Below are 27,957 nucleotides of genomic sequence, written 5' to 3' on the forward strand. Positions count from 1 at the left end.
GCTTGCCACCCCCTGCCCCCACCCCTTCCTCGATTGCGAACCCCGGGCGGAACGTTCGGGCTTAAGGTCGCTGTGTACGTTTTCAAGCTTGCGTGTATGTGTGTGTGTGTGTGTGTGCGCGCACACACATACAGATCTGCGCGCGGTTATACTCTCAAGAACAGGAAACGCTGAGGTCCAAGTGTTAAAAGATGACGAAGCGATAAATATCTAAAATTTCGTCCCATTTTCGCAAATCGATCGGCCTCGCGGCGACCTTTAAATTTAGATCGCAGATATCGGATTTGCAAGGGGCACGCTGCCGTTTTAATCTTAGAAAATGAAAAGTTCAAGCTGTCTAGAGTAATGGAAACGTGACGGAAATTGACACGCCACGGTCGATCTTCCTCCCCGTGCGCCGTATTTCGACGGCGGCACAGTGAAAGCTCTCTCTTTCTCGACGTTTGCGAGAGAACAAAGGGGAAAGTAACAAAATATATCACACGGTCTATGTATCAAGCGTCAAACCGCGCTTCGCGGTATTATCGGGTGGTTCAAAAACGCAAAAAAAAAAAAAAAGAAAAGGAAGCAACGTCGCAATTTGACGACGGAAAAGAGTGCGGAAGTGGTGATGGTGGTGGTGGTTTGCGGGAATAAAAGAGAACGCATTTGTTTCACATCAACACATATATTTTGTTTTTTTGCTTGTTGCATACATACGATAAACAGTACAATGTTACGCGTTCCTCGAGGTATGGTATACTAGAAAATTTTCATTATCCACTACTACAATTGCTATTCGACGTATTGTTTCGTCATATCTCTTCGGCTTCGTGTATCTGCGTTAGCTATACGAGAATCGTTCGAGGAGGGGAAAACAAAAAAAAAGAGAGAGAGAACAAAAACGGAAAGAAGAAGAAGAACGGTAGAAGATAGAGAGAAAGAGAGACGAACGGAACGGAATTACGATTACGAGCGTGAGAAGTTCCTAGTTTCTTTCTTCGCTTTCTTTCGATCGGGGAAGGACTATCGCGCGTCCCTCCATGCCGCGCCTCCGTCGCGGAGAAGAAAAGTCGAGACGTGGGCGACTCGGGCGGCTTGGTCGTCGACGTCGTCGTCATCGTCGTTGACGACGGGAATCAATCGGACGGAAGGCCAGTCGATTATGTCGACGGATAATCCCGGCCGCGTCGCCTCGCAACGGTCTTACACTCCTGGCGCGCCCCAATTCCGCATCATCCATCCCGCGTCAACTGTTAACGATAATGACGGCAACGACAGTAACGGAGATAGACGGAGGGTAACGTCGCCGAGCAATCCCGATAATTAGCAATTAATTCGCGGAGTTGTTACGTACGGCAAAGCACGCGGCGCTTCCCGTGAAACAGAACCCCCGAGCAGGCATGGCCTCGGACATCCTCCCGCGGAATTATTATCCCGGTACTCTGAGAGAAAGAGATAAACGGAAAGAAAAAGAGAGGAAAAAAAGATAAAGAGGGAGAGAATGCAACGAATACATGTATAGAAAGTGTGGAGGATAGTATGGCACGCGACGACCAAGCCGCCCGTCGTCGAGAGAGAGAGAATCTCTCTCGTTTTCTCCGGTACAAGGATTCGGTACTACGGATTTAATACGTTAAAAGGAGAGCGCGAATCCGCAGGGAAAAACGAAGCGCGCGAGAAAACCTGGCGTAAGAGAGAAATTTTGCGCGTCTAGACCTGCAACGTTGACGCGTATCGTCGAGAGAAACGAAAGAAATTGAAGAGAGAGAGAGAGAGAGACAGAGACGCGTACGAACGCTCGTCGACAAAAGTTAAGAGACATTTATTCATATAATTAAACTGTTCGATCGTGAGTGCAAAAGGCACGCCTCTCTCGGTACTGAAACGCATAAGATACATTGAACAATCTATGATGTTATTGATCGATTTATTCCTTAACTGTCGTCGATACATAAACAGAACGCGTTACGTGTCTCTCTACTTCCCTTCTACTTGTTCGGCTTTAATCAATGAATGCGCGATCGTATATCGTTAGTGTAAATTTCATGGTACGCGATACGACGTTACAAATTTAGACGCACTTTCAGCCTCGAAATATCACTCGTTCGTCGCTAAATCGAAGGAGCGTGCCGTCAACGCGGAGGCGGAGGATATCTCGAGCGGAAGCCTCGGCGGAATCTGTCCACGACACTAGTGTTCTCCTTTCTTTTCTCTTTAATCTTCTATTTTTCCGAGCGCTTCGTTTCCCCGCGACAACTTCCGACAACCGCTCCCCTTTCGTTTGTGTATGTGTGTGTGTGTTTTTATGTATATTGTGTATGCGTGTATATGTGTGTGCGCGTGTGTGTATATGTGTACGTGGCGCCGATCTGTTTTGTACAAATATATACAAAAGGAGCCGCCCGCGCGCGCGCGCCCAAGAGAAAAAGGGCAGCACTTTCCGCGAGAGGATCAGCTCGATCGTCGCGCGGAAGGAGATGCCTCCCTCGGGCGCGTCCAGCGAGTGCCTCTGCCTGCCTTTTCCCCTTCCCCCCTTCCCTTCACTCCTTTTCTTTTTATCGTTTAGACATAGCGAGTATGTGGTTCCTATTTTGACGGGCGTGCTTTTTTCATCGGTGAAAATGAAAAACCAAAAGGCCCTCGACTTAAGGTCTAGCGCATAAACTAAAGGCGAAAGTGGACGTTATACAGTCGGACATTATCATATTACGTAATCCGCTTTGCGGAGTGACTGGATGGCGCGATGTGTTCACGTGTCTCACGTGATTCTTCTACTTTTTTTTTTCTTCGTTATTTTCCCACCCGTAGACCGGACGAGCGCGGTCATAAGGGGCGCAAATAAAACGCAACGTCGTTTGCCTTCGCGAGCGAGAAACCGAAAAGAGCTAAGGTACACGACGCGCCGAAAAAGTCTCTCGGAGAGATAACGGAATACAACTTCGTTCGCGAGAACAAAGAGAGAAAGAGACGAAAGAAGAGAGATAGAGACAGAGAGAGAGAAAGAGACAGAGGATAATAATAATTTAATGAGACAAAACGCAAAAACGAATATAGATTTTTGTACACTTAAAAAACGTTAAAAATTCTTTTAGTTATACGCTTTATTATAATAATGTAGGTATGTACACATATACACAATGTACAGAAAACCCGTGCGCTGGGTCCGAATGTCGCCATATGTTTATTATATAATACAACGAGCGAAGAGTATAGGTAGAAAGAGTATACAAATGAAAGAACAGAAAAAGGAGCGGCGATAGCCATGGAGACGAGATACTTGTCTCTCGCGTTAGTCATTATTTAAATCCACGACTCCAATCGTTCGATTGGACGCGCGCGAAACAAAAAAATAAAGTACAATACGGTCGCGTGCGTTTCGCGATACCAAGTCAATGTTTCCGTTTCGAAGTGTACGTACGTTAAATGTAGGTGTTCTCACGTGTGTCTAGTGTACCTTTGTATCCGTTTGTATATGTGTGTCTGTAATGTAAGTGATGTCTATGCACGTGTATGTCTGTCTGTGTACGTGTGTGTAAAAGAACGCGAGCAATTATGCCCGCGATACAAGAGACAATGAAGAAAGGCATATCGAGCCTAAGTACAAACCCAACCGGGCACAACAAATTATCATCAGCATCATCACTGCCGTCGCGATTCCAACGTCGCGCACTGCTCCTCTACATTCGAGAAAAATAATGCGCTGCTTCCGTCGTCGTGTTAATTCAACCGCCCTCTACGAAATCCGTATGTACATGTGTGCAGCAAAACAATCGATCGCCAGCATGCAATTTGCCAAAGACTTCTTCTCAGAACCGATCACAATAGATAAAATACCGTACGATACCGATCACATCGTCAAAAACTGCGTCATTAACTGCCGGCTCCGAATAAAATCAAATCGTCCACTTTCCCTGGCCCCTCCCCCCCTCCCCAATCCCCTATCTATCCATTCTTTCTTTTGCCCTCCCCTCCCATATTACCCCCCCTTATCGTTGACGTCAACTTCATGAGAATCCGTATCGCACCAGACAACGTCTTTGGCTCGAGTCGTTCGTTGGCTCTCCCGTGTGTCGCCAACGAGTCTTTATCACCGTTACCAAAAGCGTTCGGTGAAACCCTTCACGGTTCCAACCAAATAACAGACCCTCTGTACAAAGAGGGGCAGAAAATTTGAGCCCTGATTCGACATTGAAAGAGGGCCCTTTAAGTTTCTCTCTCCTTCTTGACTTTAAGCCCGGTGCCCGTGGTGTCCTCGCCCAGGATGGTAGCTATCTCACCCTGCATGAAGGCCCACGGTACCTGGCTGTTCGCCAGCGGGCATTTCTCGCCGCTCGGACAATAAACCTGAAACAAAAAAAAAAACCGAAAACGGAAATCGTGAGTATGCCATTGAATATGTGGAATATTTGGGAAGAGCATCGAAAAATGCACGAGATCCAGGATGCATATTCACCTCCGAGCCGGCACCCTGTCTCTTTATGCTGTCTCGACTGCATGGGAAGCAGAACTTGTGATGCGGCACGCTGGGGCACTGCACGAAGTGCGTGTCCTCCAGGCGCTCCTGGCACAGAGTACACTTGAGGGTCGGCGCCGTGACCGGTTCGACACCGGCAGCTTGAGCAACCGCGCCCTCCGAGGACGTCGTCACAGTCGTCGAAGACACCTGCCTTGAACTACTGGACCGCCTGCCCGACGAACCTGTAATCACACATTTTCGTGATTGTAATTTGATGCATTTTTGTTGCGTTCTTGAAAAGCTTGATTTTAATGATTTAAAAAATGTTTTCTATATATATAAAATCATACGATTCGTCGGTGAGTCTGATAAGATACGGTAATCCATATAAACACGAGGCACATTGTATCAAGATAAGATGTAGATAAACAGAGAAATTGATGATTCTACTGAAATTACTTGAACTGTTCGGGCTGTGCTGGGAGCTTCTAGAAGCACTGCGTTGCTGAGCGTTCGTGGCCGTGGTCGGCGGACTTCTGCTGGTGGGACTGGGATTATTCGGTGGCTGCGGCACCGGCTCAGGCGATGTCAGATTGTCGGCGACTGACATGAGAGCGGCCATCGGTGACGGGCCATTCGCCGTGCCCTGAAAGAGGAAGCGTCACCGTCAGTTGGTATTCTAGGCAGGAAGGCTCGCGGAGCTTCTAATGGACTCGCTCTCGCGTAGGCGTTCAGCAGGCCAGAAGGTGCGCAGAAACGCGCGTTGATTACGCGCGCGGATAAATATGGATCGTCGCCCGTGAATGGGCCGGCCGAGGATAATTAAGTTGCAGCATCTCGTGCGTACCTGATGATGATTCGACTGTGAATTGTCGTTGGCGCCTTCCTGGCTCGGCGGCGGCGGCGGTGGAGGACTCGTTCTTGGACGAAGAGGCGATCCACCACCGTTGGCCGCGACGTTGCCCGGTGCCAACGGTATAGATGGCCCGACGTATGCACCTGAAAATGTTTACAACCATCAAGGTCCGTGCTCCTCAACGTGTATCTAAGAATACGTCAATGCAAAATATCCAACTCTGGGAACCGAGGCGAAGGAATTCACACGGCATTTAAAAGTTTGCTCGGAAAAAAAAAACGACGCAGCAATTTTTTGCTTTCCACTTTGAATGTTTGCTTCTTCAAGAAATCGTTCCTTTTTCACGATAAGACTTGAATATCCTTTTGAGAATAAACTCCTGGGTAATTATTTTTAACGTGTGAAGGGTTGTGACACCTCGCAACGTAACCGAATTTAATTAAACGCCACGTTCTCCCGGATATTTGGCGTCATTTTTTCCCCATCTCTTTTTTTTTTAATCAAAATACAGGCTTCCAGATCCACGAAAGAGAGTGAATGACACGGGAGCGAGTTCGCTAGGGGTTTTCTCTGCCGGGGGTGAAGCGCGCACAGAGTGATCGAAACGCGGGACACGACGACGACGTGCGATCGTAATTTACCGCGAGTCGAGATTGTCCTTGCCCGCGTCTACTTTTTTTGCCGCGTGCAATCTGCGCGGAATGTTTCCCCCCTTATAATAATCGCCTTTATAGCACAATGACTTCATTGGCGGGCAGAAATACAAGTGTCGTTTTTCTCCCCGGCGACGCCGTCGTCGCCACCGATAATGGTAGCGAAACGATTACGATGGTACGAGGCGGGAATACAAGCGAATCGTTAATTCGCGCGCGCGTTAGATTACGTCAGTAACGGCGTTTTCTCGTGCTCGCGCTTCTCTCGGATGGACCTTGAATCGACGTCCCCGCGTGAGAGATCCTACGCCGTGGAGATCCGCGCCTCCGACGGGAGATTCAGCGAGAGCTAAAATACTTCCTTTAGCTGTTAGCAAGTTTTATATATATATATATATATATATATATATATATATATATATATATATATATATTTGACCTTTGACTTCTCCAAGCGGAGACGCCTGAAAGTATATTGCAGTATCAATTAACCGATATAAAATTAAACGGGAATCCAAGGTGGAGTATGTCCCTATCGCTCTTCTCGACAGATATAAATCTGCACGTCGGAACTTCATAGAATTGTTCAGTTGACTGCGCGAGATTTAAGGAAACGTTAACGAGATATAAATGTCGATGGTGATAAATGTTAGCGAGATCATTAATTTCCCAGAAGTATACGCCTTCGACGTCGCGATGGCACCGAGAATAGAACCGATGCGTTTCTCTTTTGTCGGCTCTTATGCAAACGATAATGTATACGTATATTCTTTCGAACGTGTGACAACATCGACGATTTCGTCTTCGAGAGGAAGACCTTTGTGTCGCGCGCAAGAAAAAAAAAAAAGGTCGGCCTTACATTACGCGACGACTGCAAGTCCGCGCGTCGTCACGAGGCGGTGCATTTTGATAATGCTTACTCGGCCGGCCACTTAAGCGGCAGCGAAGAAGGCGATTAACACGCAGGTCGCATACGCGACTACGACAACGGCGGATGTATCATCACGGCGCGGCCACGTTACCGTATTGCGTCGTATCGTCGTATTGGCCTTCGACACGCGCCGATCATTTACCCGATGTTTTATGTATCGCGATTAGCTCCTTTCAGTCACACTGCGCTTTATCGTGTGTCACACGCGGCGTATATAAATTTCTGTTCGACGTTACTACCCACATGCACGCGCTGGGGGGGAAAAAAAAGGGATTTCGTAATAACAAAGTCCAGACACGACAGTTACCAAGCTTTCGGTCGATGTTACCAAATGTTTAATAACCGATCGGCTATATCATTATTCATATAATCACTAAACATTACTGACTATTTGGTTAATCGAACATTTCGTTGAAATTGTTTCCCCGAAGCTTGATTATTATTTCTCTTCTCGATGAAATTCTCTCTTTCAGTGTGTTTTCCCGCTCGTTCATTTTTTGCACTTCCTACAAATCAACGTCGCAATTAAGATAATTCTGATAATATTACATTGTCGCAAAATGTGTCCTACTTTTCAAACGGCCAAGTCGAGAATTTCAAAGTAAAATGACAGGAAGTAATTCCTTCATCCTCTTTTCGAAGAACAATTTCTTCGTCGCCCTTTGATTTTCTTAATTTTTTACAATAAAAAGCTCGCTCGGCGGACACAAACAACAAGCCGCTGGCGTCACGAGCGGTCTTCGGAAGCTCAAAGCTTGTAATCTCCGCTTTTTTTCTTTACAAGATCTCGTGCGTGTCTCGAGACGAATCTTCCGAGAACCGCCGGCGTGACTCGAACGATTAAATGGAGCGGATAAATCATTCCGAGAACGCGACGCGGCGATATAAAGCGCATAATAAGCGCAACGCGACATGCATCTTTTTCTCCTTTTCGCGCCGATCGTCGTATACGCGCGTTGCTGCACTCTGCGCGCTCGCTGCGCCTCTCCTCCAATCGCATGGTCACGATTCGTCGCGCGAGCGAGCGGAATACATAGTTGCTTCAATTACGCGCATTTGGCGCACGACGACGACGCGCGCCTTTGCACCGCGACGGCGGCGGTTTTCCGCTCACGTACACGGTCGTTATACTCGTCAACGAGATACACACCAGATACTGCCGTCCCGGAACTTTCGAAACTTCCCGAGAACGCCGCCATCGGAATTCTCGCGGTCTTTACCGATTGCGCGTGAATAATTAATCGATAAGCGCGATAAGCGACGGATCGAACTTCGAAGCGCGATAATCCCGCATTTGAATTCTATATTTAGCTACATTGTGGCTGCCCGGATAGATATCAGGTTCTTCTTCTCTTTTTTTTTTAATCGTAAACGCACGTTATCGCAGAAGCGAAAGAGAGAGAGAGAGAGAGAGAGAGAGAGAGAAAGAGATGATCTGTCCGCATGCTCGCGGTAACTGAATTGTTAAATGGATTTCGGTGACGGAGAGTGGCGTGATATCGCGCGGCTGTTATTTACGAGGACTTCGGAGTTTGATTCGCGTGTACTTTCGAAACGCACGTGGCTAACCCCTCGCGCTAACCCCGTTGCGCGAAAACAACGCTGGGACGGGCGATTAACGCGATTACACCCTCGGCGATGACCCTCGGAAAATTAATAGTAGAAATTAATACGACTCTAATGAGGGCGCAAACGGAAAGCGAGATATTATCAAAACGATCGTGAACGGAGTGCTAATCCGCAGATAAAATCCAAGTCTCGTGCACTAATGAAACGAACTTTTAATTGAACTAATTTCAATTAAATCGTCTGGTTAATAACATAATAATACATTGAACTTAATTGAAATTAATCCACCAAAGGTTAATTAGTAACTGCCGTGCTCGATTTATTATTACCAAACTCTTTTTTTTTAAGTGACAGGTGCCCAGAGTGAATCGAAAATCAGCGTTTTAACATCCGCAGCCGCGTATCACGAACACTCGGATGATTCGAGATAAAAAGAGAGAGATAGATAGATAGAGAGAGAGAGAGAGAGGAGCTCGCGGGGAGAGTCCTTCCTTTTTCTCCTTCCTACCCAAGTCATCTTTTTTACAAGTATACGATACGTCATCCTCGTCCGTCAAGCGTCTATTTTTAACCGCGGAGCGCCTGCAATGCATCAACACAGGCCTCCGCGTAAGGCGCCCCGGGTATATATACGTCGGATGCATCTCTTTCTCTCTCCGCGAGGATCGTAGGGGGTGGGATGAAAAGGCGACGAAGGAGAAGACGGTGCCTTCAATATGCCAACAACAGGCGGGCCGACTTATTGGCCGCTCGCTCGAGCGAGAAGAATCATCATCATCATCATCGTCGTCGTCGTCGTTCGGTCACGGCTGTTCGCGATGACACGCAATCCCGCGCGCGGATACGCGCGCGTATCCCCCTCCGCGTGCCGCCTCCGCGGCGTAGTATGACGGTGTGTACGCGCGCGAGAGTCACCGAGGCCTCGCCTACGGCATACGGATAGCAGATATATAGAGACAGAGAGAGAGAGAGAGAGAGAGAGAGAGAGAGAGAGAATGAGAGAAGGGAGAAGAGGACGGAGATAGAGTGCCACCGGGTAGACGTGTGACCGGTACTTTTCCGTGACGGCTCCGATAGAGCGCCGGAGGAGAACCGGCGCGGCGACGCGTCTCTCCATCCTCGCGCGGAGAGATCGCGCGAGCAAGACGGGTAGAACGACGAGGGGGAAAACGTACGCACGCGCGCGCGCGCGCGTTTGTATCTCGATCTCTTTCTCTCTCTTTCCTTCTTTCCGTAACCGCACCACGCACGTAGGCGGCTTAGTCACACACGATCAGGGCCGTGCGATTTATTCGGAGCGACGCACCTCTCGCGCCGTTACGCCGAAACGGCATTCCCGCCACTTCCCGGTAAACGAGCCTGTTTCCGGATGTTCAATTTGGCGCCGAGGACGCGCGCCGCTGAAAGATCGGAAAAATCTCGTCCCGGTGTAGAAAGAGATCGCCGCACCAGAGCTGATACACATAGAAAAGTGTTTATTTCCAATGCCAACACGAGCGATTGCTCAATTTACTTTTTGCCTTATAATAAGTAACGGTTATCTCCGGATGAAGAATATTTGCTTGATAGCAGCCTTGAAATACACTTATCGTGAATTTTAGAAAAACTCATTATCATACACTTGAAAGAAGAATTTATACTTTACTCGAAGAATACTATAAAACTGAATTGAAGAAGGTCAAGACAGTAAATAAATTAAATTATTTTAACTTGATATTCTTAAATAAATTAAATAAACTTTTTACTTGTGATAGATTTGCGATATATAAATTTATAAATTATTTAAAATACGCGATACTTATTTAATTCAAGCACACATTTTCCTGTATGTGTACGCAGAAGTTTATTTCAAGTAAATCTCGTTTCAAATAAATAACGAGTATATTTTAAAGCTATTTATCAAAGAGCTGTTTTTTGCAAAGATAACCAATACTTAAAAGAAGAAAATTAAAAAATGAAAAACTTAGTACGGGAATGAATTTTTGTGTGCACGATCTCTCCGTATCAATAGCTAAGACGATCACCTTTTGCGAATCTTATGTTCGACGTATCGATTTTTTGAGATCATTCTTCTAGAATTAGCTGTTTAGAATTTTAAATGGAACATTTTTCCAATCTTCATTTCTCGATTCATCTCTTGTAAACCACGCGTGTTACTTTGCGATCTCGAGGCTCAAATAGAAGATACTTTCCTCTATTGGCCACGATTGATAGATACTTCAGTTAGCTCTCTCGCCGTACCGTTCACTTTATTCGATAGCGTATCTTCCGGAGGGGGGAAAAAAAGCAATAATCTAATCGGACGTTCCCGTCAGGTGCATCATTGAGTGCTGCTAACCCTATACTCCACAACTGCAGAACGTATTTGTACAGCTATATGCGTTCAGCAAAATTGAAAAGATTAACAACGCCGCAAACAGATGCGGACACGCGCGTCGTTATCGGAATAAAAATTTTTTTACGTACGGTAACCAGCGGTTACGCGATTATGACCGGTAGATAAAGGAAATGGGAAAATGTGTGTATTTACGACGTTTACGCGGCCGCTAAAATAAAATTTTATTATTTTCGATGACTCACGGTTGAAACGCAGCACGAGCCTAGGCAATGATTCAAATAGACATCTCGTACGCGCGTTCTTTCCTCGTCAAGCTTCACGGCAATGAGGAGCGCGTCTCTCCGCGATCACGTGAAAGATTGGAATCTTTATACTCCGAAACGAAAACCGCTGCAGACGTCGAGCGCGTCTCGTCTAATCTTATCGCTCGCCGAGTTTCACCCCTTTAGCCCTCCCCTTTATCTCGCGAGCGTGTAAACATTGTTGAGCTTCTAATACCGAGAATTATCTCGTGTTATATGTGCGAGATATCTTTTAGTTTATTTAAAAAATTTAAAAAAAAAACGGGAAACACTCGAATTCACGCTAGGAAATAAAAAAACGCAGCCCCTCGTCTCTAACTTTTCCAACGAATTTCATGTTTCCCTGGACCTTGGACGCGGCAATCTGGCTTCCAGCCGGCGAATTTTCTCGCACGTCCCTGGACAGTGCGTATCGCCGGTCGGCGTGTAGCGGCCTTGTTTCGAAAGTACAGCCCCTCCATGGGCACACGTCGTCGTCGTTGATACGTATTTATGCCTGTCTCGCGCTCTCCGCATCGCCATAACGTGTACGTGAAACTCGTCCCGATGACGTAGGACGGGAGAGCGAAGTGCCTATCTTGCGCGCGATCGATCGTATTGCCGCTCGCACAAGCAATACGTAGCGAGTACGAGATGATGGTTGCGAAACCCCACGGCTCGTCGAGGTGCCGTGCTGTCGTCCACCTCTCGTCGCTGCTGCTGCTGCAACAGCAGCAGCAGCAGCCTGAAGCTCACTCTCATTTTTCATTTTTTCCTCCTCCCTTTTTTTAGAAATCTACGTCTAATTAATAGAGATAATTCACTTTCCTCTTTTCAGAGGACAGGAAAAAATGTCGAGGGAAAGAGAGAGCGAGGTGATCAGAGCGAGTTTCATATTGCATTCCTTAATATAAATAGCAACTCGATGACAGAATAATGCATATACCGACGCGGTACAAAGTGAGTAAATTGATCGATTGAGAGATCGACGATTTTTTGGTCGTTGAATGGGATTCTCGGTCAGTATATTTATGTTAGATTCAGCGTGACGTGCCACTGGAGCGAGTTCGATAAAATTCCAGTTAACTTAATCGATGATTAATTCATCCGGCAAAACTGTTTATAACCCATGATGTTTTTGTAGAATTCGTTACCCCTAATCTATAAAATCCTTATCACCAAATAACAAAAGATTAACGACTTAATCCGCGATAATAAAATACATATTGTTGGGTATAATTAATAAAATTGCTGGTTAAACTAATCGGAATTTGGCCTGAGTCATCGCAGTTAATATCTTTAGAACGTTTGCATATATTTTCTCTCTCTTGCACTTAGTAGCGGCGAATTCCTTACTTTTGTGTCATATCGAATTTATCGGTTTATCGAATTCATTGTTTCACGCGCGATTATAAATCTATCCATTTTGTTATGAATAGGATATTCATTCAAATTTTGTAAAAAAAAATTCCCTGAGAATTCGTTGGAAATATTAATTAAAATTCTAGATAAAAGAAGAGAATTTTTTAATGCTTTGAAGTGAATTTATTTTATTTTTCTCTTAATTATTAGTTACTCTCCTTCTCTCTATCTTTCTCTCTCGAGCTTTGAATATTAAAGTTGGGGAAAGAATATGAACTAAATATAATCTGTCCGCAAAACACGCGCATTTACCGGAAGTACAAAATTCGAAAAGTGATCGAGATGATGTACGTAGATAGGTATATTTACTTATTGTTAACCGATTTTGCATGCATCCAGAAAAAAAATGATTAAAGAAACAATTTTATCAGGAAAAAAAAAAGAGATAGAATTTGAAAGCCGAGTTCGTCAAAAGTTTCCCCCGTGTACCGAATGAGACCACGATTTTCAAGGCTAAAAAAATGAATCCCTTGAAAATTCGGAACCTCGATAACGCGAAGAAATTGTTCTAGCGAAAGGACACTGGGATAAATTCCGACAGTATTCGGATACTGGAATCACGATCGGGAGCGCGGATCTGTCGCCTCCGGCTCCGATCTGTTCGATCCGTTCGACGGGAGAAGGAGAGCGCCATGAATACGAGAACAAAGTCTTCTCTTATGCCCTTCGCCTCCCGAGGACGTCTCGCGTACTCGGCGCTGCTCCTCGTCGCGCACGTACGGCGAACGTGAGAGCTTCTGGCCGGTCGTCAAACAACAAGCCGGAGTCTTTTCGCCGCATGATTGATCGCGATTGACGTCGCCGTCGTACCGCCGGAAACCGCCTGACGTAACGTATACGTGCTCAACACATTCGCGAAACGAGATAGACGCTCTTCCCGCGTGCGGCGGCGACGCGACAGCCGGCTGATCACGTTCGGTTTGATTCCGAGCGTTTCGTGCCGGTAAACGTCACAACGTTGGGACCCCGAGAATCCGATTCTTCCGTTTAGCACCGCTCCGATCTATTATCGTTATTATTATTGTACGCTATTGAGACTTGTACGAGAAGGAGTTGTGCCGCTATTACGAAGGAAGATTCGAGTACTCGCGAGTTTTTAATGAGAAAGTCGATCCGTAGTACGTTGTAGAAATAGTGCTCACTGATACAATATTGCACGGATAATAAAGTACATCAGTGCTCCCGAAATGCATAAAATATATACGAAGAGACGTAAATTCGGGGTTTTAATAAATTCACGTTAAATTAGTTTCTCTTGTAAAAAAAAAATAGACGAATAAAATTTGCGCTGGTAATAATGTAGAAGTTTGAGAATTTGTGGAACAAATATAACAGAACGTGCAGAGCGGCGAAGGATTAAATGGCCGAGGAAGACTTGTGGAATTATAGCCACGTCCATTTGCGAGATTCAGTTTCCATTAAGGAAAACGGTACTGTCGACGCGTGAAAGAGAAAGAGAGAGAGAGAGAGAGAAAGAGGATCCTTGCGTTGTAAACGGCAAACTCCGGAATGATGAATGACAGTCCAGAGTAACGCGCGTAGATACAAACTCGAGAAACAGTTGATCTCGAGATTAGAGATAATTTATAACGTCATTCACCAGAGAAATGAAATCTCGACGATAATGGAACGGCTGCAATTGCTGCAACTGATTTAATCACAACGGATGAGGGAAATATTTGTTTTCAATTGTAAAATATTTAGATTGTGTATAATTGCATTAAATCGATATTATATTTAATTATAAAACTCACAGAGAGCATTTTTACACGCGCATCTTTATTTTAATTGCGCGCGCGAGGCTGAATATTTCTCATATTTTCAGCGTTAAAAATCGCACTCGTTGAAAATTGTATACTTCAGTCCTTGTGTCGGAGATACGCGATATTCGTATTCACGGATGAAATTGTTCTCTCAACGTATAAATCAGCGATACGTCGTCGAGCAAATCTAGCAGGCATTTAGTTGCGAAAGATCAATAATCGATGGCCGAATCGAACAACACAAGCGGAATTTCTCCGGATCTCTTTCTCAAAGGCTCTCTCTCTCTCTCTCTCCCTCCTTCCCTCTCTCTCATCTCCGTGTTTATTTCCAGACCTCAATCTTTGCCAGCGGTAATCTATTTTTATCGAAACTCGCGTATACGTAAAACGTGGACGCTGTCTTTCGAACGGAAGCAGTAACCTCAAGAAATAAAAAAAGCTCGGCAGGAAAAACAAGCAAATGCCGCTTCAACGATGAACTCTTTTTTTTCTCCATCTCCTTCGGTTACCTCGTTACAATAGCATTTTCACGACGCGGCAACACGATGTAACCGCATCCCGGTGCATCACGGGTAACCGCCAATATTCCCCGAAAGATGCGGCAATGAAACTTCCCACAGCACAAAAAGACATAACACGGAGTTGAGATTTCAATTAAAGTTCTTCCAAGCGAATCCTACTGTTGACGAAAAGTTTGCGGCGAGAAAAGTTCGCGACGACGTAGAAATTGTCGTGTGATTTGGGCTCTAAAAATTTTCTCAGAAGTAGATGTTCGCGATACGACGGTAAAGTAAACAAACATTTCCGACACATTTCTCCGACGATCGCTGCAATTAGAACGCGATATATTTCCTAAGTCTATTATGCCAGGCAATTCCAAATATTTTAATAAGACGTACACACGCAGTACGTTGTTAAATAACAGAGCGATAACGCGGTTCGTGATCGCCGATTATCTTACCCGGTCGCGCTTATCGGGTGAGATAACGCGACTGATACCAGACGGCGCGACAATATGTTATATGTTCAGCTGTTTTCGCGTGGCTTTCTCCATCACGTCATTGCACCGGGTGTCCCGAAAACATCGCGCGCGCGCGTTTCAGTCTCCGCCAGATTATCGTCCCCCGAGATTTGTCACCTTCACGGACAGTAACAGCGATATTTTGTCAGCTGATTTCCTCCTCGATTTCAAAACACAACAATCCTTAGCGTAGAAGCGAGAAAATTTATAAATTAAATTTTACAATCGAGATATCAAATTGGAGGATAAAGAGCATTGAATTAAATCTTCAAATTGAAATCTACGAAAAATGTTAACAGAAGCGAAGTGACGTCGGTCAGATAATTTTCATTTCAACAATCTGGATTAACCCATACCGCGTGGAAGCTCGTTCCGCCAATTTAGAGTGTCGAAATAATGGTCGGCGAGCAACAAGGTCACAGCGTGCCGCCCGCGCACAAGAGAGAGAGAGAGAGAGAGAGAGAGAGAGAGAGAGAGAGACAGCGCTCAGTTAGGTTATCTTAGGTAAGGTTAGGGTAGGGTTACGCGACGACGACGACGTCGGCGTCATCGCGTTGTCGCTGCCGCCGCATCGTCAATGAGCCACGTCGTATCTCTCCGTCGCCGCGGCGAAAAGCGAGCGAGCGAGAGAAAAGGGGGGCACGCTACAGTTATCCCGACGAAGAAATGTCGCGACGACACGCCGCGGTAAACCCGAGGAGACAACCGGTTTCGTCGCTGCGACGCGACGCGTAGAAAGAGAAAGAGAGAGAAAGAGAGAGATGCGTATGTAGCAGAGCTGCACGATGCGCGCGCGCGATTTCCGGTCGAAAAATTTTCTGAACTCGTGTCGGAGCCAACGACGTAACGTTCGTCGTCTCCCTTCGTTGGCGCTCCCTCGATTAAAAGGCCAAAGCACGGAGCGACTATCGCGTCGTGACGTAGGAGAGAAAGAGAGAGAGAGAGAGAGAGAGGAAGTTGTTACTCCGCGGTGGCGAGCGTGGCCCAGAGACAGAGACTTTATCATCGCCTTCGCAAAGTAACGATCCAGCGAGAAATAATAATGAATTCGACATCAATTCGACGTCGAATGGATATCGAAATGATGATTTCGATGTCGAATCGATGTACTATTTCTCACTAGGGAGAGAGGATCCGACCAACTCGCTCGCTCGCTCGTTTTCTTATCCGCGACGTAAAAGCGTAATAAAAAAGAAACAAAAACGTGAGAAGCGACGTAGCGCTGGAAAAATTCGCGGGACTCGCACGTTATTGAGCGACCGGCAGCGGCGCGCAACAACGGTCTCATTCATCGGGGATATAAATACGGCGCGAGACTGCGTGACGTCATCTGATTGAACACGTCACGACACGGCAACTGAACCGCTGTGTATCTTTTGGTCGTCCCATCACGTGCTCGACGTATACGTCTCTTTTGTACGCGTTTGGACGCCGATCGAAGGCAAAGAGAAAGAGAGAGAGAGAGAGAGAGAGAAAGAGAGCGGAGCGAGGACGCGCCGGAGGACGTTGCTTCCTTTTAACGCCAATCTACAAATACGCGCGTGCGTGTGTGTACGTGTGCATTGCCTCCTCGTTCGAGCCAGATGGCCACGAACAAATGGCCGTGCGCGCAGTACACACAGCCCTCTCCTCCTCTTCAACTATTTATAGTAGGGACCGATAAAAACGCCAGAACACCGCCCGCTAAAAAAATTATGTCGAGCTACCGAGTGCGGCGCGGTAAACAAAGGCCCGGGGCACTTTTTGTCTAGTCTCTCTCTCTCTCTCTCTCTCCCTCCTCCGGGGATTTTATTCTTATATGGAACCGATTACGGTTACTGACACACTGGCCTCCGTTTCGAGAAACATGTGTGTATACCGCGGCACAGATATTACATTTAACACAAAGAAGAAGGGAGGATTCCAGGGGGAGAAAAAATAATCAGACGCCTTCGGCGAAAGTCTGCTTAGCCGAGATTGATTTTTATGCGGCGATCAAGTATAAAAATATTTCGTTTTACATAACGAAGGAAAAGGTACTCAGTCGCTTCCGCGGAATACGTGTAAACGAAGAAAAATATTCACTTGTATCAATGGTGCAGTTTTGTTCGGTACAGTGCATGGTACACGTACAAACGGGTAGTTTGTTTATTTATCCGTGAGCTCGCAGAAACGACTAAATTTTTCATTGCGTGAAGCAAAAAATATTTGTTCGGTGCCCAAAAAAAAACTACGAGAAATTACGATCGCGCTCGGAACAATGACAGCCTCGACGAAACGTGCAATTCACATTTGTGTCAGGCGTTCCCCGCTAATCGCGCTAAATTGGAGCATCGGTTATCGAAGGTGCGTGGTCATCCTTCGAGAAACTTGGCTCGTTAGCTACGTCGGCTACGCGACGTCGGACCCTACGCGTCATGAATGGAAAGGTCAATGAATGAATAACGTACGTCGCATCCGCGAAATCGAATCGCACCACCGAGAATCGATTTCCGCGAAGAAAGAGAGTCACACAGAGATCCGCTCGTAAACGCCCGCATAAATTGGTACAAAGAGCTGCCATGCGTGCCTCTGGCAGTTTATCTCATCTCTCCGTTTACGCGCAATGTAAACATAGTTTTCGAAATGTACTTCACGAGAGATAGAGAGAGAAAGAGCGCAAACGAAGCCCCGTCGTCTCGTGATAACAACGCGTCGCAATTTCGCCTCGTTCCCAGAGAGCGTAGAATAACAGCAGCAGCAGCAGCAGCAGCAGCAGGCGGCGGCGCCAGCCGATCGATCGAGCGACCCAAAAACGGAGGGAAAACTCACCGTTGGCCTTGAAGGTGGTCGCTGTGTCGAAGCTGGGCGCTCTCACCGGATGCTTCTCCTTGTTCCGGTCCTGGACGTAGCTGACGGCGAGGCTGACGGCGGGCAGGGAGTCGCCGCGGGTGAGCGGCGGCCTCGCGACCGCCGGGTGCTGCTGCTCCTCGAGGGAGAGCCGCTTCTCGGCCGCGTGATCGTCCTCCTCGATCGCCGAGATGCCGCGCTTCAGCTGGGTGATGCCGCGATTGTGGAGGGTCATCTGGTGGGCGGCGACCGCGGCGAGGTGCGCGTTCGACAGGCGGGGCGGATTGCTCCTGGCGATGCTGTTGGCGATCTCGTGGCCGTCGTCGCCGCCGCCACCGCCGCCGCCGCCTCCGCCCCCGCCGCCCCCGCCCCCGCCGTGCTGACGGCTGACCTGCTGCTGCCGGGCGGCGGCCGCGGCCGCCGCCGCCGCCGTCCCCGACGTGAACTCGGTGATGGAGTTACGGTGGTGCAGCTGCGAGTACCCGGCGGCGATGTTGTGGTGGCGCGTGTGCCCGGCCTGGGGCGCGTTCTGAATCGGCAGGACGTCGAGATTCGTCCCGCCGTTGTGCTCGTTGTGACCGCCACCCGCGCTCGTGCGGTACCCCGCGCTCTTCGACGCGGACGGCCGGGCGTCCTGGAAGCCGTGGGCCTTCTTCAGCTGCTTGGCCGACTCGAGGACGAGGTCGATACGGTCGGCGCCCTCGTAGTTGACGCAACCGCGGCACACCGGCTCCGAGAAGTCCATTATCATCGCCCACGGCATCCTGGGCAGGTCGCACAGATAGCACTGCGTCCGTTTGCCCATCATCTTGCTGCCGGCGAGGAGGAACGTGGTGTCGGCGCGCGGGGGACTCGAGAACGATAAATGACGCGGCACGAGGACGCGTGGGGGGTAGGGGGGTGGGGGACGAATGATTCAAGCGTCCACTGTGACTCGTTGACTTATCACTACTTATCACATCCACTGTTTGTCTCACGCGCGCGCGCGCGCACGCACGCACACACAGCACACGTATACCTATATATATATATCTCTCTCTTATCTATCGTCGCGTTATCTCCGCGCGCGTCCAAATCGTCCCGCTTTGTCTACCACCTATATATCTCTTTTCTCTCTCACTCCGCGCGAAACGAGACCCGACGAGATTTCCGACCGCACCACTCGTCCGCGAAGAAGTTAGTTACCGCCGCTCGAAATAACGTCGACGATGACGACGACGACAATAACGTCAACCTGCACCGCCGGTCTCGCGCGCAGCACTCCGTCGCCGCGGCTCGCGAGCACATGAGCCGCTAGAGGAAGCGAAAACGACGCGACGTAGCGACGCCCGAACGACGCCCCGCCGCTCCTCACCTCACTCAACTCAACCTCTCGCCGCGCCTATCGCGTAGACGAACGAGAAAGAGAGAGAAAGAGAGAGAGAGAGCTCACGATGGATCCGCGATGGCGCCGACAAAACAACGACGAGCGATGGCGGGAATCCGCGCGCGGAGCGGCGTCACTCCGCTCCGAAAACGAGGCTCCGGGACGCTCCGTGTTACTCCCGCACTTGTCTCGCACGAAAAACCCCCGGGAAAGGAATCCAAGCTTTACACACCGCGTTCTCGCGTAATATTTTCTTTTTCTCTCCCTTCGATCACCCTTCACCCTCCTTCCTTCCTTCCTTCTTTCCTCCCACGGAGAGACGCGAAATTACAAACGCGGATATCGGGCGCGACGACGAGACGTGCGCTCGTCCGTCTGGCTGTCGTACGAAGAGACGAACGCTCGAGAATGCGGCGGTAGAGCCGAGCCGAGCTAGACCGTCGTGCGTCCCCTCCCCTCTCCCCCCCCCTCCCTCCCGACCCGTTGCTCGCGTTTGTTCGGCCACGTTCGGCGCCGCTCGCCCCCCCTCTCCCCCCGCCGTCACGCTCGCCTTCCCTCCTCCTCTCGACCCTCTGCCCCCCCGCTCGCCAAGAGCCATTGCCAAGCCGTTCCCTCCGAACTCGCCCCGCGGCACCCTCGGCCCTAAAAAACAGCTACGACGACGCGACTACGACGACGACGGCGACGACGCGCTCCGCCAATCGGACGTTGTGGCGTCATGGTACATGACGTCATAATCGCGAGAGGCCGCGCATGCGCGCCGCGCACTGCCCTAGGGGGACACGTAGGCAGGCAGAGCGCGACCGGGATCCGGTGGAGTGCGGGAGTCGCTGGACGACGAGGGGCGAGGGGGGTAGGGACTCCATGGAGCGTCGGGGGGTCAAAGGGGAACGGTGGGAGGCTGCATGCTGTGTGCACGCACGCGCGCGCGCGCGCGTTCTCTGGCATCGCACGACACACAAGCTCGGGCGCCCACTCTTCGCAATGAACAGCCGGTTTTACACAGCCGCGCGTAGAGAAACGGACGAACAGTACTCCGTACTGTACATACGCCGGACCGATTATTCTTATCGCTGGGTATCTCAAGCGCTGAGAATGCGAACGAGGACTGGTTGCTGGTGCATCGGCGGCGAGGGCCGACGTGACGTGGCCGAAGCGGAGATCCGCACGATTATTTAGAATAAAGTGCGCCGAGTCACGTAGAGAGACTCTCTCGCCGCCGCTGTACTCCCACCCCCCTTTTTTTTAAATAATTTAAGCAGAGAATATCGCTAAAACGCCGGGATGCCGGCGCGGATCAATAAACGCGATGTCGAATTTCAATGAGGTGTCCCGAGGATTACGTATGTTAGAACGCTTCACATGCGTCTCGCCAGCGGCTTTACGCGACAATGCGATCGCCATCGTATCGAATTGCCATTACTTATATGATATGTTATGCGCATACAAAGGACTTTTTTACGGAGTTGCTCGGAATTTGCAACTATGCTCCATTGAATTCTTCGAAATAATTTTCAATTTAGTTCGCAAAATTTAAAGTCTTGGCTTTTGGAATTTTTGGGTTTGCAATGAACAAAACAAAAATTTAACTTGTACTGCAAAAATGATCATATCCCTGCAGTCCTCGGCAAATAATTTTCAAGCGAGCAAGCGGATGCAATAAACTCTTGAACGAATATTTGTGTTCGCAAACTACAAAATGCAATTTTCTATCAGAGTCGAGAGCAAGGGCAAAATTACACTTTTAAACCAATAAGTTAGAATAGAACAATCCGTGAAATTTTCTTTAAAGTTAAAAAGGAACCTATATTTTCTCGAGAAAAAAAACCCGGCGTGTAAAACTTGCACTTCTCGTCGTGATCGACTCCGTGTGCCGCCGTCCCCTCTAATCTCTGCAGCATAAACAATGATCATTATTGTCGTCGCAGCCGTTGAGTCGGCACGAATGGCGCGTTACTTTATCGCTTTTTCTTCGCGATAGCGACGGCCGGCGATAACGGATAGGAATGCCGTGGTGTAGGCGCATTTATCGCGCCCCACGGCCCCGGGCGTTTATCGAGACGGAACAACATACGCTATGCGTCATCCTACCGAGTCGGACGACTCAGTTTCTCGGGAAAATTCGTCGCGAGTAACAAGTTCTTTTAACGCCTGAGAAACCTAATCCTGAACACGTCCACGTCGAGCGGTACCGTGTGTCGGCACGATCCAACGTTAATTACGGCACGTCGAGCGTCGATGTGACTAATTTACATCAATTAACTTAATTTACATCGAGTGAGCGGGACCGAGCGAAGCGTCTCGATCGTAAAGGTGGATCCGGCATCGCAGTTCCACGAAATTTCAGCCTATCGAGTCGAATATGTTTTCGTCGTAACGACGGGATATCTCGTCTGGCCGGGGCCCCCCGATAACGATTTATATAACTCGCCGCGAAGATTTCGTAATCGCTGCCGCCTGCTACGGCTAGAAGTAGCGAAAGATCACGCTGAAATAAACCCACCGTCTCTTTCTCTTTCTCTCTCCGGGGCGCCTGGAATGAATGATGCGAGATTTGTGTGTTTATATCTCGGTTATTTACATAACAACGCCGATAAGACCGCCGCTCGACGGTTTGCATCACACATATCTCTCGAATTATTACACGCTCATTAATGACGCTCGCGTCGCCCGCTAACGAGACGGCGATTGACGCGGCGGCGCGAGACTCGTCGATTATGCCGATCGGGCGGAGAAAAAAAAAACAAGGAAGAAAGAAATGAGCAAACTCCTGCGTTACGTACAATTCGGTGAATGTTGGCTATCGCGATTGCTCCGCGTGCGCTCGTTCTCTCTCTCTCTCTTTCTCTCTCTTTCTCGCTCGCTCGCTCGAGTCACCGAGCCGCCAGCATGACATCAATCTGACATCATAGCGTACAGCCACGAGATCGTAACGTGAACCCTCCTCTCGAAAGAGCGAGGGACGGTGGTCGGCCTCCTAGCCTCGACCATGGAGCGGGAGTGAGAGAGGGTATAATTAGACGGGTCGGCTTATCAGTTGTTCATTCGTCGCCATCTCCGCTCGGATCCGGACAAACAAATGCCTCCTTACGTCTAGATATCTCCCTCTCGAAAAGGAGCGCGCGCACGTTGTATGTGTGCGTGCACATGCGTGTAGATTAAATCGAAGAAATCAGCGGTCGAGGAAAACCGCCGCGAGATCGTCCGCGCGAGATGTATCCGCGTCCGATTGATAAATGATAACGCGCGTGTTACGTAATATACAGGTAATAACGCGAGATAACGCACATAAATTACCGCGCGGGACACATGATGCATACAAGATAATAAATTCCTGCGCGCGCAAAAGAAAAAAAAAACAATATCCGCGTAGAGGGCGAGATCCGTGTCTCTCTCTCTCCATCGATCGCGACCCTGCTCATCCTCGTCGATACTCGCGCGATCCCGGCTCGCGATTTCGTGTTATCGCGTACTTAATCGGGCGGTTTTATCCTTCTCTCTCTCTCTCTCTCTCTCTCTCTCTCTCTCTCTCTCTCTCGCGCTCTCTCGAGGGATACCGATAGCAACACGAGACTGTGCGAAGGCCGAGGGTTTTCTCTCTCTCGGGGGGGGGGAGGGGGGGGGAGAGAGAGAGAAAACAGACCGCAAACACACGGGCTGGCGGATCGAACGGACGACCGACTCCGAGGCGGCGATTGGTAAATTTGGCCTGACCTCTGGATAACTCGGCCACGTGCCGCCTGTATATTACGGTGCAGGGCGTAATGCGCCAAACATTATTTATCGGGTCGGGACCAAGAATACACACGCCGCCGACTGAGATAACGGAGACAGCTCGCCGTGATTATGACCGAGTCGATTATAACCGACCCTCCTCTCCCCTCCCCCCCTCCATCGAATCGGATGCGGCGTAGACGTAATAATAAAGCGCCCGCGACCCAGTGAACATTATCGGCGTTTTTACGTATAAAAAGCCGAGAAAACGAGTGCCCTTGCATCCGGACTCCGAGAGACTCTCGCCGTGAATCGCGCTAACAGTCGGATATGCGTTTCCGTTCGTTTACGGTTTTTACTCCTATTCGTTTGTTACAGGTATCGCTCTACTTACGAACGGAGTTACGTTCGGTCGAACTGATCGTAACACGATTTGTGCGGAATAACTATTTAGAAAATGACAAAGCAACATTAAAAAAAAATTATTTTTCTTAATGATTGCTGTTATAAAATTAGTATTTAGCTTAAGCGCGGATCAATTTCAAAGGTCGTCGAAATCATACATTTTTAATTTTTACATTATTTAAGGCAACTTTCATGAAAAGCTCAAGTCTGTCTTTTATACACGAAAAGGAAAAGAACAGACGGGAAGGACAAATTTCGAAGACAGCTTTGTGAATTGAGACGATTCACATTTTTAGATTACATCCATTATCTTATTTATGGTTTGTGGATTCAGCGTGATTTTATTCCGTATTTCAGTACGCTTGTCTGTCCAAAATCCTTCGTTCTCTACCACAAAAGCGTCGTCTATTCCTTTCGTTTCGCGCAGCCGATTTTTCATCGCGTTTACCGCTGACGACAGATTATTATCGTTTCTTCTCAGGTCGGCAAGTCGGTAATAGGGCAACTTTGGCATTGTGATATGCAAAACAACTTCCGGCCAAGAGACTCGGAGCCGATGAGAGTCACTGCACGCGGTCGTTCGTTTGTCTCGACGTTCTTCGACGGGCGCAGCTGTTAATCGAAGAAGCCGTCTGCAGGCTTCTAATTTTATTGCACGACAGACATCGAGGGGAATGAATCGAGCGCGCCGGATTTCGCGCTCACGACGGTTCGCGTAGATTTCGTCACAACGTCTCTCTCTCTCTCTCTCTCTCTCACTCGTGCGCGCTGTATGAGAAATTCCGCGACTTATGCGGAGCGCAGATCTCTCTCCTTTTCCGTGACGCAACCTACGTTCGATTGCATCACGGTAAAGGAGAACGAGATATTACTTTCATAATTTCTTCAATAATATCCGAATAACCGTGAATAAGAGATATTACGCGAGCCTCGCGTAACGCGGCGACGTGTTACGTATCATTCACATATCAAACGTAACTGAGAATATCGTAACATCTATAGTAATCACCTACCTATTCGGTCACGAGCTTCTGTCTCCTTGCAAGAAAAATATGTGCTCAAATAGTGTTTTATCGTTGAATAACACTAGAATTTGAATCAAAGAAAAAATTCTTTCAAAAAATATTTTATTTAAAAGAAACAATTACTTTGTTTAAAAGTCCAAACAATTGTATTTGTTAGTTCAAACATCAGTTTCATTGGCGTATACCAATGATCAAATTTGTTTGACTTAAAGAAAATTTATTAAATCCAAAGAAACTTTTCTCTCTGTGTACGTGCGAAAGACTGTGAAATCCGCCGTCCTTATCGAGGAGCTGTTTTGAAAAAAAAAGCACGCGTCAAAAATATCGCTTTACTCGCGCGCGCGCGCGCTACCGCGTGCGATACAATCGATTACCTTATCGCGAACCCGAAGGTGTGTTTTTCACCTCTCTCGATCGTTTCGATCCGCCATTATCACAGCCTCGATAACGATCTGCCAGCGGAAGATTTCTCGCCGATAAGCGACGTTCGCGGCGACGACGCCGGATCGCGTGTCGCGCGCGTTCGGTATCGATTCGCTCGCACGCGGCGACGTGAATTTCCGCCGACGAGGCGAATCGATTCGACACCTTGAATTTTCGCACGAGGCGGCGCATCCGGTAGCGCGCGATCGAAACCCACTATACACGTGATTGTTACGTAATCTCGCGCGGTGCTCGTCTCCGTCTCGCCGGGGCGGGCGGACCAGCCCAAGTGTCTCGTCCGAACCGTCTGATTGACATGGATGTAATGTTAATTGGACACCTTACGCACGGGGCGACGCACTTAATTAAATGTTGTTAAAAAAAGAAAACCGGCGCCGTCACCTCGCAACAGAGAAACCGTCCAATCATCGTCGCGTGTTTCTTTGTTTTCCGACACACGGCGCGCGGCGGTGAAATTTTTAGTATCAACGAACGATAGGGAACAAACGACCGGCGACGCTGAGCTCTGAATGACGCTCTCGCGCTTCCTCCCGCGAGGCGGCGGAAAGCGAGATAGGGCAACGACAAATGGCGAATGCCTTATAATCGCCCGTTGAGAAAACGAACAACGGCGACGGCACGTGATGGCGTGACGTAAGAAATATATCTCGGTATCGGTTATTTACGACCGAGCTCTTTAAATCGACGGAAATCCTCCTCGATCGCGGAGAGAGGGAGAGGGGGGTGCGTGCGCCCGAGATGTGCAAGAACGAGTGTGCCGCATGACCGATAAGGATTTCAAAAAAACTCGCTCGCGAGTTATTTGCAGAAACGGCTGCAGATAGAGTCGCTTTGCCCTCGGCCGTTGCACGAGATTCAAACGTGCGCGCGTGATACAAGTTACGTTATCGCCTCGGCGAATATCAGTGGACGGCAAAACAGCCGTGTTTATATCTCGCGTTTTCGAAAATAACGCCGTTAATCTCGAAAAATTTCTTCGCGCAAGCCGCGATTTGTGTATGTGGGACACACAAAAAAATGCGTATATTCGAGAGGAGACCGAAAATAATCTTCTCTTCGTACTTCCTGTTGCAAAAAAAAGGGATCTAAAGGCAGAGGCGAAATACAGGAGTATGCGATAAATAACAGCTGAATATTTCGCGAACCGCTGGCACTTCGCTTTCTGCATTAATTCCGTCCGACGCATATTTGGATCGTATAACAAAGGGATCGTTGTACTTTCTCGCGTGTAACTCAGGCTTCGGCCGGCTCGCCGCTTTACGTGCTCGCCCCAGAGTCGTATGTCTCGTGACGTCATCTCGCGCGCGCGATCTGGCAACGCCGCACGGGCGGTGGACGGGGACGGGGACGACGCGCGATGTTGCCGGCTCGAGCGGACGAGCAAACACGCGCGCGCACGCACGCCGGGTCTCTTTCTTTCTCTCTCTCTCTTTCTGTCTCTCTCTCGCCGGAAATTCGGGAGGTCTGGTTTCTCCTGGACCCGCCGGACTCGATCGTGATTTCCGTTGGCATTCCTTTCGTCACGCACGCGTGCACGCACGTACGCGAACGGGCACGCACGCACGCACGCACGCACGATGACGAACGTGACGCCACGCGGAGTATACGTACTACTCGATACAGAGCCGCGACGCGTAACGTAACGTCGAAGGATTTAAGCCGCAACTCAGGCTGTGTCAACTTCCTACGCACGGCTGACGCGTCGTCAGAACGGAGATTCTCTCCGCTTTGGCCGCGACCGGCGAATAGTTTCGCGAAGACACACTGCCCGAGGGCAGTACCTTGGCCCGTATCCGAGAGGTCTGAGAAAATATCGCTCACTTTGCCGCGGTAACACGACGTAACACGAAAGCGTTGTCATTGTTTTTCAGACGTCCGCGGAAAACAGCGAATTCCCATGCGATTTGATAATTTTATTCCCTCCGTTCCAAAAAAGTTGCACTTGGAAGTAATATCGCGAAATTTCAATGATTCGAAACATTCGAGCTTTGTTTCATCGAGTTAGGTCGTTGTCGCGGCAAATGAACGATATGGATATAAATTTGCTATTCATCTAGATTCTAGAACGTGTCTCTGGTTCATATTCGAGTCGCATATTAACAGCATCAATGTTCGGCGTTGCGCGAGACATCATTCAATTAAAGCTAAAAATATAAGATGTTCAATTAATCGCCGTATCCCGTCTTAATTAATTAGACCGCGAAAGTCGAACGGTGGAGACTCGACAGACTTGAAGCAGTCACACCGGACTATAAATACAATCATAATACTCGAACTCCGAATCGATTCGGTTCGGCTCGAGAGAGAAAGAGAGAGAGAGAGAGAACAAGGAACTCGGAAAAAAAGAGAGGAAAAATCCGGTCTGAATCGCTCTCGCTCGCGTAAAGACCGTAAGGACGACGCCAGCAGCCTCTTCCGCCGATTGTGGAAAAGCGGCGGCGGCAGGTAGCTGGGAGCGGATAATATCATTCTGTCACGTCACACGGTCGTCCCGTCGGTCGGTCGGAGAAAATCAATCTGCTCCGTGCGCATACTAGCGGAGAAGCGCGCTACTAACCTTCCAGCGGAAAAGCGGTCGGCCAGCTCGCTACTAACCGTGCAGAAAACGTCGACGCGCTTCAAGGATCCGTTGCGATATTGACCCGAGGTTGCGTTAGGTTATTTCTGTCGGGGCGGGGAGACAGGGGGGGGGGTGAGAGCGAGAAAGAGAGACAGAGAAAGAGAGAGAGGAATAGAAGGGGTTCATGTACCTTTTCAGATAGAACGTTCGGGTTTCCGCAAACCCGGCTTTCGCTCGATCCTTTTGTTTTCATTTTTTTTCTCTTTTCGCTATTTTCCCTCCCCTTCTTCCATTATCTTTGGCCCGTCCACCTTTTTCGCATTTTTGAATTACTCCCCCCTCCTCCTTTTCCTTCTCGTCCCA

General features: G+C 48.6%; 2 protein-coding genes across 2 annotated transcripts in view; both read right to left on the reverse strand.

The window, feature by feature from the left end:
- Positions 1-27,957, reverse strand: part of LOC105830393 — a 79,271-nt gene that overhangs the window by 11,904 nt on the left and 39,410 nt on the right. The gene's annotated exons all lie outside the window — the stretch shown is intronic.
- LOC105833141 (interferon regulatory factor 2-binding protein 2) lies at positions 652-19,872 on the reverse strand. Its single transcript, XM_012674623.2, has 5 exons — positions 18,063-19,872; positions 5,286-5,437; positions 4,898-5,084; positions 4,436-4,680; positions 652-4,326 (listed from the first exon to the last, which is right to left on the reverse strand). The coding sequence occupies exons 1-5, from the start codon at positions 18,886-18,888 to the stop codon at positions 4,186-4,188; spliced, it is 1,551 nt and encodes a 516-aa protein (XP_012530077.2). The 5' UTR covers positions 18,889-19,872; the 3' UTR covers positions 652-4,185.

The sequence above is a fragment of the Monomorium pharaonis genome, chromosome 7 (assembly GCF_013373865.1).
Source record: "Monomorium pharaonis isolate MP-MQ-018 chromosome 7, ASM1337386v2, whole genome shotgun sequence".
Classification (NCBI taxonomy): domain Eukaryota; kingdom Metazoa; phylum Arthropoda; class Insecta; order Hymenoptera; family Formicidae; genus Monomorium; species Monomorium pharaonis.